The sequence below is a fragment of the Hemiscyllium ocellatum genome, chromosome 7 (assembly GCF_020745735.1).
Source record: "Hemiscyllium ocellatum isolate sHemOce1 chromosome 7, sHemOce1.pat.X.cur, whole genome shotgun sequence".
NCBI lineage: Eukaryota > Metazoa > Chordata > Chondrichthyes > Orectolobiformes > Hemiscylliidae > Hemiscyllium > Hemiscyllium ocellatum.
The window spans coordinates 105556818-105572029 of NC_083407.1; the positions used below are offsets into that span (position 1 = coordinate 105556818).

General features: G+C 40.7%; 1 protein-coding gene across 2 annotated transcripts in view; it reads left to right on the forward strand.

Moving 5' to 3' along the window:
• Positions 1 to 15212, forward strand: part of LOC132817259 (partitioning defective 3 homolog B-like) — a 993739-nt gene that overhangs the window by 104207 nt on the left and 874320 nt on the right. For both annotated transcript variants that reach the window (XM_060827625.1, XM_060827628.1), the window contains exon 2: positions 2708 to 2809. In XM_060827625.1, the coding sequence (XP_060683608.1) occupies positions 2708 to 2809 (102 nt within the window). The remainder of the gene's footprint in view (positions 1 to 2707; positions 2810 to 15212) is intronic.

The following is a 15212-nucleotide window of genomic DNA, read 5'->3' on the forward strand; positions in this document are numbered from 1 at the left end:
ATGGGGAAAATTCCTATTTTTGGTAATAGTGCCTTGAGATCTTTTGAGAGTACACGAGGGAGCATTGATTTATCACACCAGGCCGGAATTGCAAGTACAAATTGAATTCTGTTGGGAACACTTAATCCAAAATGTGTAATATAGTTTTGTACCAAGTCATGAAGCAAAGGCAGAAAGTGTGTAGGAGTTCTAATGCTGCTGCTTCATCTCTGCACAGAAAAAAATGTTTATGAGCAAAAAGAGTACAATTGTGGGTTCCTACATCAAAAGGTTGCTACAGGACTGAAGATGCTTTTAAACGTGATTTCCATTTTTAAAACAGTATGGAAATATAACAGAGTAAAATTATACCCATGTTTAATCTTTAGCATTTGTGCACATTTTGTAGTCCTGCCCTTGGTTCCAATCAGGTCCATTATGGACCATCTAGCCAACCTCTGAAGCCACCCCTCGATCGTTAGAATCTTATTCTGTTCATTCTTGCTTGAGAGCTGAAGACTCTCCATTTTTGTTATCATCTGCAGTTTGGTGGTGTCTCTATATCCTTTGTTTTGTAATATGTTAACCAGAACTCTGTGCAGTAGGATTAATGTAACCATCATTTTTATGTAACTTTCTTGCTTTGTTAATGTCCCTCCTGTTGAATATATATGAAAATAATTTATTTCTTTTAGTGGATGGAAAAAGAAATGGGTACATGTGGGGACACACACACACACACACACACACACACACACACACACACACACACACACACACACACACCCCTACCCCTGAACAATGTTGTGAACCGTCATAAAACTGTGTCAATTAGTAGGGACCTTTTAGGTAATTACTGTAATTTCAAAGTATAGAGCTATTAGTAACCAAAATGGAAACGAATCAAGGCTAGACAGTTACTAATTAGTTTGTGTAGGAGTGTGAACTACTGTGTGAATCAATACGTTGCCATGGTGACTTTTTTAAAAAACATTTTCTCCTAACACTCTGGCCGCCTCTGAGCCCTCCCTACTGAGGGGAAAAAGAAACCACAAATTGACTGCTTTGGAGTTGCTTCAGAGGATTTTTTTTCTCTATGTTTCTGTTGACGCACATTTTATTGATTCCTGTCAGCTTATGATTTCATGTCTTCTAAGCATCATCCACCACTTCCGACATCCATTGTGTCAGCAGTTGCTCACCGCGTATGTTCTGGAACCCATAAACCTCTAAGTCTCAGCAAAAAGTCATGCTCCAGAGACCTCCATGCAAGAAAGAGTGGTAGCACTGGGGCCATATTTCACTTGAGACTTTTAACCCTATTTGTTGTCTTGAGTGGGAATGAAATTTCCATTGCACCGTTTCCTACACTTCAACAGAGATTAGAGTCTCTTTCCCCCCCCCCCCCCCCCTACCAAAGTTCAAAAGTCTGTGCAACCCTGTCCCAATGGCATGCTTAGCTGCAGCAGTCAGAGCTCATTCTTTGCACTGAGAACATGCTTTGTCAGCATAATAATAACTGCTACTTATTTCTGTGCTGCCTTTGATTGCAATAAAACATCCAAATGTACCTCACTGGAGTGAATGTAGGCCAACATTTGGTGCTAAAAAATATGTTTTATCATTCCTTCTTTTCAAGTGTGCTATTTCAAACCAGAAAATGTAATTGATATGCCTTAGGTCAGGTTAAAAGCCCATAGATCTTAAGATTCATCATTGATTAGAGGTCAGTGATTTAGTTTTAAGCATCCCTTTAAGTGAGTCTTGAAGTCAATCAGATGGTGGGTGTCTGTTGCAGGGTAGCTTCTCTCTATATTGAAAATAACTGGTCTTTGTCATTTTTTTTAACATGTCACAGAAAGTTGCTTGTGAGAAATATAACAGGCAGGTCTTGCCACTTGTATACATCGATCCTCAGTAGTTGTAATGACTTTAGTGTTTCTGTGAGCAATCAGCTGAAAAGATTCATTGCAGCTCAGACTGACATGACAAAAGCATTCTTCCAATCAACCCATGTCAATAATTTCCTACAAGGAAAAAATGGAATTGTAAATGCAAGAAAAATTATTTATTTAGACTGCTTCTGGTGAAATGTGTTGAAAACTTGTGTAGAGTGACCTTGTATGCAGCATTTGTCAAATGTCCAACATTACTACCACCTAAATTACAAAGTGAATTCTCAATTTTATTTAGTTTGAGGTCATTCTTGGATAGGGGCTTTCTCTAATAAGGTCTTTCTTTGTTGCTCACCTCTCGATACATTTGAGAAAGTGGCGTGAGCTGCCACCTTAGACTACTGCAGCTTTTTTGGGGGAGGGGTTGCAAGTGCTTCTGCAAAACTTGAAAGTTTCAAGATTTTGACTTGGCAACAACAAAGCAACAGTGACAAGTGTCCAAGCAATGAAAAATAAACAAAGAACTGCATATTCTTGGAATCAGAAGCAAACAACAGAAATTGCTAGAAAGACTCAGCAGGTCTGGCAGCATCTGTGGAAAGAAAGCAGAGTTAATGTTTTGTGTCCGTTGAGTGCCACCCCCCCCCCCCTTCTTAAGAGAAGGTCACCTGACCGGAAAGAATAATTCTGCTTTCTGTCTACAGGTGCTGCCAGACCTGCTGAGATTTTTCTAGCAATTGCTGTAATAAATGTTCAGATGTCTTGACACCAGTTCCATCTCTGGTTATAGTCTAAATATACTTTTATTTTTCTTCCCCACCCAAATCATACAGGATGCTGGATACTCAATAAAAATCCACCATTTGGAGTATATGGATGGAGGAATACTGGACCCAGATGATGTACTGATTGATGTCGTGGAAGATAAGGATAAGGTAATGACTCCTTTTCGGTTGTCTTGATAATGTTCTTGTGAATGTTTTGTGATTATGGCTACAATCCCACATCACAAATAATTTTAGTCTTTCACTCACTTGCAGGCTAAAGGTGTTACCTTTTGGATTGCATGCTCTCTTGGGTTCTTTTTCTTGGTCCATGTTCCAGGGAGGTTGACAATCCTCTTGGCATACCCTTGGATTTCAAGAGATTGCTGAATATTCTAGGCACTACAGTAAATAATCATTTAAAATAAAGGCTCATTTTGCTTGTTACCAACACAAATTATGGAGCTGAATAAACTGCTTCAGAATCGGCAATCCGACTGCAGTGACCCTTGCAAGGATGGGTGTTGAAATGGATGGTAAAAGCATTAAATGCACTGCAGTACACTGTGGTTGACTAGCTTCTCTAATGAAGGGTTGGTGCATTGTGGTATTTTGTTTATTTTCAGTCCCTATTCTCCTTGCCAAATGTGATAAATTTAATTTGTTGAATGGGGATAGCCTTGATTCCGTAGCCTTGATTTTAGAAATAAATGTGATGAAGATGGCCAGAAAATATTGTCAGAGGTGATTGTCTGACTCAAGTTGTAAGTTTATATGGATAGACTAATGGGATCCTGGATGTGGTTCTGGCCTAAATCCATAGATTGCTATCATCTTGACAAGCTGGCCGAGCCAAAGATTATTTGCTAAGACAGGAATCGTAGGATCACTACAGTGTCGACGCAGACCATTTCGCCCATCGAGTCCACGCCAACCATCTGAAGAACTTCCCACCCAGACCCTATCCTCGGAACAATGCATTTCTCATGGCTAATCTACCTAGACTGCTCATCCCTGGGTATTATGGGAATTTAGCACAGTCGATCCATCTAACCTGCATGTCTTTGGGGAGGAAATCCATGTGGACACAAGGAGAACGTGCAAACTCCATACAAACAGTTGGCCGAGGCAGGAATCGAACCCGGGTCCCTGATGCTGTGAGGCAGCAGTACTGGCCGCTGAGCCACTGTGCTGCCCCAGAATGTGGAATGCAGAGAGGAAGCCACGATCTGAACAGCTATGATCTTGGTTTGGATAGTGGAGTGAGCTCAAGGGCCCACTGACTTGTATGTTTGTATGTGTGTTCACACTTTACAAGCACTCGCAGGAGGCAAGAAGAGCAAACACCGAGCTGGAGGTAGATTAAGACTTAGAAAATAAGTTTGGTTCTTTCCTGGAGCAGTAGCTGTGGAGGGAAAACTTATAATAAGAGAACTTCCCACTATGTTGGCTAGCTGCTTGAAAATAATGATCGATGGAACAAATGTTTACAACTGGGAGTGAAGATTAAGTGAGTAAGTGTAGGCGGAGATGACTGTGTTGTCATTAGGCTTATTTAGAATATGGATGCCCATAAGCTATGTAAAAAAACATTTCGCTGAAGCCAAATATATATTTAATCTATGCAATGCACTTAATTCATCACCTCAAATTGGTTTCAGGACAGTCAATTTGACTTAAATAGCCATGCTGGTTATTTAACTCAAAATGCTGTCTTCAGACAATAACTTAAAGTAGCTTTTATATTGGCTTTGCCGTGTTACTTTTTGACAGCTAAGGATAATTCAGCTATTTTGCTTGGGGCTTTCAGCGACCTGCATGAGACCCAAATACCTTGGGACATTTTACGACATTAAAGGTGCTCAATAAATGTTGTAAGCAGTGGGACCCAGCAGCATCAGCACACCACTAATGCCAATATAAAAGAACTTCCAAATTGTTGTTCTGCTGTACAAAGGGTGAAAATATGAAAATTTACACATCCTCCATTACGTTTCCCTGAAATCACAGTTACAACAGTAAGTGATCAGATACTATATGAATACTGTGGTTTCTATTGTGATGGTTACCCTGATAGAATTATGCCAGCATGTATCAATGTATGCTTGCATCTTGCTAAAGCTTTTTTAGGGGTGTATCTTAAACATGCGGTATATTTGAAGAAGTGCAGAGAAACAGCACTCATGTCCTGACGAAGATTTATTGCACGACCAGTGCTACCAGTCGCATATCTCATTGTCATGCTGTGCACAAGTTGACTGCTCCATTTTCATTCATTATAACGAAAAGTGCCATTTCGTAGACACTCTATAGGTCTTAAATACGTTGTGATATCTTAACATTATGAGTGATACTGATAAATGCAAATCTCTCCTTTGTTTCAATGTTTTGTATTTTAAGAGTTCGTGATTTACAGTTGTCTCCTGACTCATCATTATGAATGAGCGGGAGTAAAAGAGTTAATGCACTGGAATCCCTCATGAATGACTAGGGCAGCAGATATGTGGGAGCACCACCACCTGCAAGTTCACCTTCAAGCCGCTCACTGTCCTGACTTTGAACATATTGCTGTTCCTTCACTGTTTCTGGATCAAAATCACCAACTCCTTGAGGGGAACATTGGCCAGCCAGTGACGCCCATGTCCCACAAGTGAATTTAAAGATTTTTTTTACATTTCATAAAACTGTCACTCAGTAAGATTAGTGATGGACTTCTAGGTACTTTTGTTTATGAACTTGTGGCAAAAGTGTTCACAAAATTGGAAATAGAACAAAGAACAAAGAAAATTTACAGCCCAGGAACAGGCCCTTCAGCCACCAAGTCTGAGCCGATCCAAATGTACTGTCTAAACCTGTTGGTCAATTCCTAAGCATTTGTATATCCCTCTTCTCCCCACCTACTCATGCATCTGTCCAGATGCATCTTAAATGAACCTACCATGCCTGCCTCTACCACCTCTGCTGGCAACGCGTTCCAAACGCCCACCACCCTCTGTGTGAAGTACTTGCCGCGTGTATCCCCCTTAAACTTTCCACCTCTCACTTTGAAAGCATGACCTCTCGTTATTGAATCCTTCACCCTGGGAAAAAGCTTGTCTCGATGTGGTACTAAGGCATATTCTTTATCTGCTTGGGTTTGGACTCCGGTTACTCTATTAATTACATTGATCAACTTCATTTGTTGAAATTGGAATGGAGTGAAGCTGATTTCCCCTTCTTTTCTCACAAGTGCTATCTCTCTTCATCACACTTATACCATTGTGATCCGTCTGATAAAGTAGGATGGTTATTTGAGCAAGGTTTTAAGGGAGTGTGGGATACGTGAAACAAAAACATAAATTGATGGCAAAGTTATCCGTGGAACCTAAATCAAAGCTGTAATTAGAATTGGAGCAGACTTCAAATAAAAACAAAACAGCTGAGTGTATTGCAAATTGTTGCAAAGCAATAAATGATTAATTGGTTTTGAGGTTACAAGATTACAGAAACTGAAGTCAATCAAATACAGCAGTGGAAAAGTATGTTGCATAATCAGAATACTAAATAATAAAGAAGAACCAGGTTTACAGTACTTAAAAGCCATTTGGAAATTTAGCAATATATTATGAAGCAGTTGTGATAACGTGACTGGGATAGTAAGACTACTGACAATGAAACAAGTTCCCAGTGGGAACAGTGGAACATGTCAAGTTGATGATGTTTTTGACTGTTTCTTTCCTCATGGCTTGAGCCCACATCCTTCATCTTTCTTGATCTGAATGTTTATTGCTAGAAAGTGTAAAATGTACAAGGGCTGATGTTGGATGAGAGCAAGGTGAATCTTAATCATGTTGTTTCATTGTAAGTTATTCCAATCATGTAGCATCAATGTTAATTTCACCAGATCCAACCCTCCAACTTGGCACAGTCCCCTTGAACTGTCCTACCTATCCATCTTCCTTCCTGCCTATCCAGTCCATCTTTCTCTCTGACCTATCACCATCATGCCCCACCTGCATCTACCTATCCCCTTCCTAGCTACCTTTCCCTCACCTGCACCCTCCTATTTATCTCTCAGCGCACACCACCCCACCCCCACCCACCAACCAATCCTCGAAAGGTCGACCCTCCTGTTCCTGGGATGCTGCCTGACCTGCTGTGCTTTCCCAACACCACACTCTCAACTCTGATCTCCAGTGTCTGCAGTCCTCACTTTCTCTCACTTATTATTCTCCCAAACTGTAGCTATTCTGGCTTGTACATCGCAGCAGCTGTGTATGTGAAGGAGCAGGAGCTTGTGCCCTGTCGCTTGTACCCCATAATAAGTCAATACCTTTGACAAAGGGGGAGAAAACTGTGATCTTAAACCGAATGAAACAAAGACCTATCTAATCATTGATGTCAATACAATTCTTGTACCAAGAAGCATTGTTTCACATCAAACTGAACCCTAGCTTAATTGATACCTTTCATTGGCTAGGTTGCATGTTAAGTCTTTAGAATCTTTTTGATGTGATGCTGACAGAGTGCTGCATTGCCAGGTTTTCTTTTAAATTAAATGTTAATCTGCTGCCAGGTTCAGGTATGCGTAAAAGATGCATTACAGCACAGAAACATAGACGTTAGAAGGAGGAGTGGCCTATTCAGTACTTCAAACCTGCCTGCCATTCATCATGATCATGGCTGATCATGCAAGGCAAAAGTGAGGACTGGAGATCAGAATCTAGATTAGAGTGGTGCTGGAAAAGCACAGCAGGTCAAGCAGCATCCGAGGAGTAGGAAAATCGATGTTTCTGGCAAAAGCCCTTCATCAAGGGTGGCAAATTCAATAGTCTCTTTCTGCTTTAACCTCCGATTCTTGGATCCCCTTTAGCTCCCAAGTGGAATATCCAATTACTCTTGTTACAGTGTTTGATCTTGAATGTTTTTGCTGCTCTCTGGATGAAAAAATATCTCTTCCTCTCAGTCCTAAATTGTTTACCCCATATCCTTACACTGTGACCCCAAATTCTGGACTTCCCTTTCATCAGGAACATCCATCCTGCATCTATCCCTGTTTAATCCTGTTAGAATTTTATAGACTTCTATGAGATTGCCCCTCATACTTCTCAACTCCCCAAACATAATCCTAATTAATTCAACTCTCCCCCATATGTCAGTCCTCCCAGGGATCAGCCTGGCAAACCTTCTATAGCCAGAGCATCCTTCCTTGGATAAGTAGACCAAAATAGCACATAATATTACAGGTATGGTCTCCCTAAGGACCTGGGAGTAATTGCAGGAAGACATTCCTGCTCCTGTACTTCACTCCTGTCACCCTGAAAGCCAACATACCATTTTTTTTCTTCTTGACAGTGCTGCACCTGCATCTTTACCTTCAGTGATTGGTGTGCAGGGACAGCCAGGTCTTATTGCACATTTCCCTCTCTCAATGTTTTAGCTATTCAGATAATCAGCCCCAATCAGATAACTCATTCTCAATGAGATCCATCTGGCTGACATTGTTCTAATCACTAACATATCCATTTCAATATACTAACCCCAGACCCATGTGCTTTAATTTTGCAAACTAACTTTTTATGTGGGACTTTGTCAAAAGTCTTCTGAAAGTCCAAATAAACCACACCCACTGGCTTCCCCTTCATGACAGTGAGTTACATCCATGAAGACTTCCAGTGGATTTGTCGAGCATGACTTCCCTTTCATACATGCACGCTGACTCAGTTTTCCGTATATTCAGCTGTTACGTCTTTTATAATGAACTTCAGCGTGTTCCCCACCATTTTTGTCAAGCTGACTGAGCTATAATTCCCTTTTTTTTTGCCTCCCTTTTTCAGTAAGGAAGTTACATTAGCTACCCTACAATTTGGAGGAACTGTTCCAGAGTCTAATGTATCTTGAGAATAGGACCACCCAGTGCATCCAGTATTTCTGGGGCCACTTCCTGAAGTACTCTGGGATGTAGATTATTAGGCCTTGGGGATTTATCCCACTTAATCCTATTAATTTCCCCAACACCATTGCCCTGGTAATGTTGATTTTCTTCTGTTTCTCCCCCACTAAACCATGCGTTCCCCAACATTTCAGGTACATATTTGGTCCTCCTCTTGTGAGGTCAGAACCAAAGTATATATTTAGTTGGTCAGCCTTTTCTTAGCTCCCCAGTGTAAAGTCTGCTGTTACTGACAGTATTGAACCTGCACTTGTCTTCACCAATCCTTTTCTCTTCACATACCATACTTTTAAGAGGAACGGGGAATTCGCTTGACCAATATTTATCTGAAATTGGATGGAGTCTGCTTATTCTGCGCACTGTTGGACCACTGAGTCCTTGATTTATGCCAAATGACGTCCACAGTGCCCGCATAGGTACTTGTGTTTAAACTCTACTTCTCGGAAACCTAAACTACCCTCAATGTGCTGAGGTATACCAAAATACAAGACCTTCCTTTGCCTTTTGAATTCTTCCAGAACCTGAAGACCAAGTTAAAAGTTTGCATTCCTTACATTGAGCAAAGTACAAGTAACCAACAAAACGAAAATAACTCTGAGTCAAAAATCACAAGCTTGTTCAGAGTGTAAGCAGATGTGTCTTTCGGACTGCAGGGAACTAAAGATCTTTCGCATTATGAACAGTTTTGATAAGCTGGATGTACGAAGATGCTTCCACCTGGGAAACATCTAAAGTTGTGGGCAATGAAATTAAGATGATTAGCAATAAGCGCAGTAGGTAACTCAGGAGCAACTTCATTATTTGGAAAGTGGTTCTATTGTGAAACTCACTACCACACTGAAGTTAAGACAAATCTGCCTCTTGAGGTAAAAATGAATAGAAGAATATTCTGATGGAATAAGATGAAGTAAAGTGAGATGAAGCTTGTGATCAGCATAAACGTTCCCAGAGACAAGTTGGATGGAGCAGCTTGTTTCTTTTTAGAATCCCTCCCTTTGGCCCAACCAGTCCACACTGACCCTCCAAAGAGTCTTCTGCCCAAACCCGTTACTCTATATTTACCCCTGCCTAATGTACGTAACTTACACATTCCTGAACACTATGGGCAATTTAGCACGGCCAATTCACCTAACCTGCACATCTTTGGATTGTGGGAGGAAAGTGGAGCACCTGGAGGAAAACGATCAGACACTGGGAGAATGTACAAATTCCACACACAGTCGCCCGAAGCTGGAATCAAACCTGTGTCCTTGGCACTGTGAGGCAGCAGTGGTAACCACTGAGCCACCATTTCTGTTTTGTCAATGCATTATAAGATTCATGTACAGGAACCGTGAGATTTAGGAATTTCTAGAAAGCTCAAATTTCGAACCAGGATTGAAATTGAGCCTCATGATATTAACCTACTTCATACAAAGATGAGAAATGAAGCATCAACCTCTTTACTTGTTCCTTGGATTTGAAATGCTTACCAAAACGTTTTTGCCATGTTAACTATTGACAACTAACTGCAATTAATTTTTATTTTTGTTTCAATTAATGTGCTGTAGTACAACTTGTGTAACATTAATTGTGTGTACCAGAACTCCCAACTATTTGTTTGGTCTCAAGCATTTTAACCGAGAAGCAATGTTTTCAGGAACTTGGTGGGAGTGTTCCATGGTGTTGACTGTAACGACAAAACAATGTGTGTTATACTTTTTGCGTCATTAAAACATCTGAATTGAAATTGAACATTGAGGTATGAGGTATCAGGTTAGGGAAAGGATTGTCAAATCAAGTTTAAGGAGTAGCTTCAGTACAAAAAGAAAGGCTGATAGGTTTAGAGAGGGATTTCTGGAGTTTGTGGTATTGTCTGGGTGGAAAGTATAGTTGTCAATAGAAGAGTGACGGAAGTCAGGGGAATGCAAGATTGGCACTAACTAGACGTGTGGAGAAGTGGTGGTGTAGTGGTAATGATTCTGAGGATGTGAGTTTGAATCCCACCATGGCAGATGGTGAAACTTGAATCCAATTTTACAAAATTGTAATTAAATGCTTGCTTAATGATATCCATATAACTATTGCCAATTGCATAAAAACTAATTTGATTCACTAATTTCATTTTAGGGAAGGAAATCTGCCGTCCTCACTTAGCCTGGTCTACATGTGACTCTGAATGCATAACAAACTCTTTAATTGTTGTCAGAAATGGCCCAGCATTCCACTCCGTTCAAGGGCAATTAGGACTGGCAATAAAAGTTGGCCTTGCCACTTATGCTCAGATCCCATAAGCAAATTAAAATAAGTCTGTATATTTGTGCACATAAATTCCTTGTGTACAGCTAGCAATCCCACTAGAACAAATAAATAATGAAAAGAGCATTAAATTGTATCATTTTTGAAAGCATTTGTGATTATTGAAGGTGAGCCATATTTATGAAGAAGAGTTGGTGCCAGTTGGGTGTAGTGAGGGTCCTTTCCACTCATTTCCATCAATATCCCTTAACATGAATTTCAAGAGAGCATCCCTGACTGCATCACTGTGATATTCTCATCACTCTCACCATCTGTCCTTGTTGCCTTTCTAATGCTTCTGCCTATTGATGCTGAATTATGAGCAGTTCTGTGTTGTGGACTCCTGCCCACTAGCAATTAAGCAATTAAGTTTTAACACTGACTAGATTCATTTACTATAGGATTTTTCCAGCTGCTGGGAGAGATTGGATGGAAATTTCGCATTCTGCGCAGCCATAATCAATTTGGACTGTGTTCGGATCACTACACAACTATCTACTGTGCAATTTATTTTTTTAAGAAGTAAGGGGAAGTTCATGGTGCATTGTGTTTGGGCATTGACCTATTTCGAGTCACTTTGTGGGTCAGAAGAAAAGCAATTGGCAATAAAAGGTCATGTTAATAGGAAATCATGAGGGTAGATGAACAGTTGCAAAGAAGGAAGGAGAAAGTAAATCATTCTTACAATGTAAGTTCTATTATCAGTGCAGCAGATAATATGATAGGAACTGCAGTAGTAAGAAAGACAATAGCAGGAACATTATGACAGTGGAATGGACAACTTGCCATTTATGACTTCAAATTCTAAATAAAACTTTTTCTTTGAAAAAAAGACAAAAGGTTAGTTGTTAAGTTTTGGGTATAATTGTTGCTGGCTTTCACTTTGTGGAGTTACACTGTGGATTCTTTGTGACTAAATTAAGTGAAGAGTTATCTGAATTGCTTCCTCTTTTGCTTGGATTCTTGTTTTGTCATGGTTTAAGGACATCAGAGTCATAAGGAATGCATAATACAGAAAGATGCCATTTGACCTGTCAGGCATGTGCAGCCTCTTTTGGAAGGGCTGCCTATTCAGTCCTCTTGCCCTACTCTTTCCTTATAACCCTGTCATACTTTCCTTTTTTAAGACCATTAAGACTTGCAAATAATTGTGTTGCTTCCACTACCCTTTCAGGTGTCGCATTCCAGATCACAACAACTTTCACAATAAAAGTAAATTTCTTCTCATGGAGTCATAGAGATGCACAGCATGGAAACAGACCCTTCGGTCCAATCCGTCCATGCCGATCAGATATCCCAACCCAATCTAGTCCCACCTGCCAGCACCCGGCCCATATCCCTCCAAACCCTTCCTATTCATATACCCATCCAAATGCCTCTTAAATGTTGCAATTGTACCAGCCTCCTCTATTTCCCCTGGCGGCTCATTCCATACACGTACCACCCTCTGTGTGAAAAAGTTGTCCCTTAGGTCTCTCTTATATCTTTCCCCTCTCGCCCTAAACCTGTGCCCTCTAGTTCTGGACTCCCCGGCCCCAGAGAAGAGACTTTGGCTATTTACCCCATCCATGCCCCTCATAATTTTGTTAACCTCTATAAGGTCACCCCTCAGCCTCTGATGCTCCAGGGAAAACAGCCCCAGCCTGTTCAGCCCCTCCCTATAGCTCAAATCCTCCAACTTGCAATCCAAGGTCTCTTTGTTCAGCAACACTCCCTAGGACCTTACCATTAAGTGTATAAGTCCTGCTAAGATTTGCTTTCCCAAAATGCAGCACCTCGCATTTATCTGAATTAAACTCCATCTGCCACTTCTCAGCCCATTAGCCCATCTGGTCCAGATCCTGTTGTAATCTGAGGTAACTCTCTTCGCTGTCCATTCCACCTCCAATTTTGGTGTCATCTGCAAACGTCTCGATAACGAGAATCCAGGAAGCATATGTAAGATATAGACAGGATAGATCAAGTGAATCCTTAGAGTATAAAGGAAGTAGGAGTATATTTAAGGGGAAATCAAGAGGGCAAAAAAGGGACATGAGATAGCTTTGGCAAATAGAATTAAGGAGAATCCAAAGAGTTTTTACAAATATATTAAGGACAAAAGGATATCTAGGGAGAAAATAGGGCTCCTCAAAGATCAGCAAGGTGGCCTTTGTGTGGAGCTGCAGAAAATGGGGGAGATACTTAATGAGTATTTTGCATCAGTATTTACTGTGGAAAAGGATATGGAAGATATAGACTGTAGGGAAATAGATGGTGACATCTTGCAAAATGTCCAGATTACAGAGGAGGAAGTGCTGGATGTCATGAAATGCATAAAGGTAGATAGATCCCAGGACCTGATCAGGTGTACCCGAAAACTCTGTGGGAAGCTAGAGAAGTGATTGCTGGGTTTCTTGCTGAGATATTTTTATCATCGATAGTCACAAGTGAGGTGGAGGGAATCCTTCTGTGTAAAAGTGCTTCCTAATGCATTCCTGAAAGGTTTGGCTTTACTCTTAGGCCATGTCCCAGAGTCCTAGGTATGCCAAAAGCTCAAAATAATTTCTCTCTGTCTAACTGAAAAGGTCTCCTTAAATTCTTTAATCAAATCATCTGTTAATCTTTTAAATTCCCAGGAATGTAAGTTAAAGTCGCTAGAGTCTTGCCCAGACCGTAGGGCTGCTCTCTCTTAAGAGAGAGAGAGATGACTGGTGGTGTTTTATCCTATGGGTCACCACACTTCAGGTGTGGGAGTCCTCAGCTGGCGCAGGTATTGAACCTAGACTGTCAGCACCACATTGTGTTGTCAACCAGCTGTCCAGCCAACTGAGCCAACAATCCTGATTTGGGTGGACTCTGTCAGAAATTAACTCTCAGAACCCAGATGTCATTTGGGTCAATCCATTCCTGTTGGCCTCAGCAGTTACGCTCAAAAACAAATCTGTATGTTTGTGTCTGTAGTTATCAATCCCACCAGAACAAATAAATAGTGAAAGAGCATTGAAATGCATCATTCTTTTAAAAGCATTTCTCATCATTGAAAGTGAACCATGTTTATGATGAAGAGTTGATGCCAATTGGTTATAATGAGGTTTTTTTCCACTCATCCCCATCAATATCCCTTAATATAAATTTCAAGCCAGCATCCCTGACTGCATCAGTCCAAGGCCATCCCATCTTTTTTAAAGTATACTTTCTAGAATTGCTCACAATATTGATTTGATTTATTTATCTTCACTTTTGTATCTTGTTACAAAATGCAGTGAAAAGTGTTATATAGTCTTGCCATTCTCTGGTTCCATCTTAAAACACAGAAAAATAAACCAAAACATAGAATGCCCAGGCAGAAAAATGAAGAAATAAAGGAAACTGTCCAGTTTTCCAGTCCTTCTAGTTAAGTACTCCATCATGGGTCATGGCTGTGGTCGCCGGGCATGAGTTATCTTCGCCACCACTGGAACAAACGTCACCACATTTTGGCACCATCCTTGCCTCCACCAACATAACTGGTGCCATCTTGGTTATGTACTTGATTACAAAACCAGAATTAAACAAGCAGCATGAATAAAGGAAAGAAAGCCAAAAGGAATGAGAAATGTCCAGAAATTAAAGTCTTATTTAAGTCCTATCTCCATGTCGTACTCTGGTGTGATCTGACCAGGGCTTTGGTGCAGTTGCAAAATTATACCTAGCCCATTGTAGACTGGTCCTCCAGCTGTAAAGACTATTGCACAATTGGCTTTTCTGATTATTCTTTTGTTCATGAAGTTTTAGTGATTCATGTACCCGGATGCCCAAGATTATTTTTAGCTTTTCACCTTTGCATAGAATCCCTACAGTGTGGAAGCAGGCTATGTGGCCCATCGACTCTCACTGACCCTACAAAGAGTATCTCGCCTGGACTCACCCCTGTATGCCTGTAACCCATTGTTCCCATGGCTAATCTGCCTTGCCTGCACATCCCTGGAGATATTTTAGAAAGTACTTTGTTCTGTCCTTTTTAGATCTAAAGTGTATGGTCTGAAGCCTTTCTGTACTGAAATCCATTTGCTACAGTCTTTTCTCCCCCCCATTCACTCCATCTAAAATATTAATAAATACAGTGAATAGATGAGACACCAACAGAGATCCTTGGGGGATGCCACTGTTAAATCCTGCCAGTTGATTATTACTTGTATATTATTCCTATTCCTCCCCGGTCTGTTGTGTAAGGTAGTTGTTCTAAAAGAGCTACTATTAATTTTCTCTCGTGATCTGACAGATACGCATATACCAACACACGGGATGTCTTTCGTTTTTAAAATCAAACTCGCCAGTTAAAACAAATCCTATGGTTGTCCCAGAGAACAATTTTTGTTTCATTTCCCAAGGCCCTCATGAGGCTCA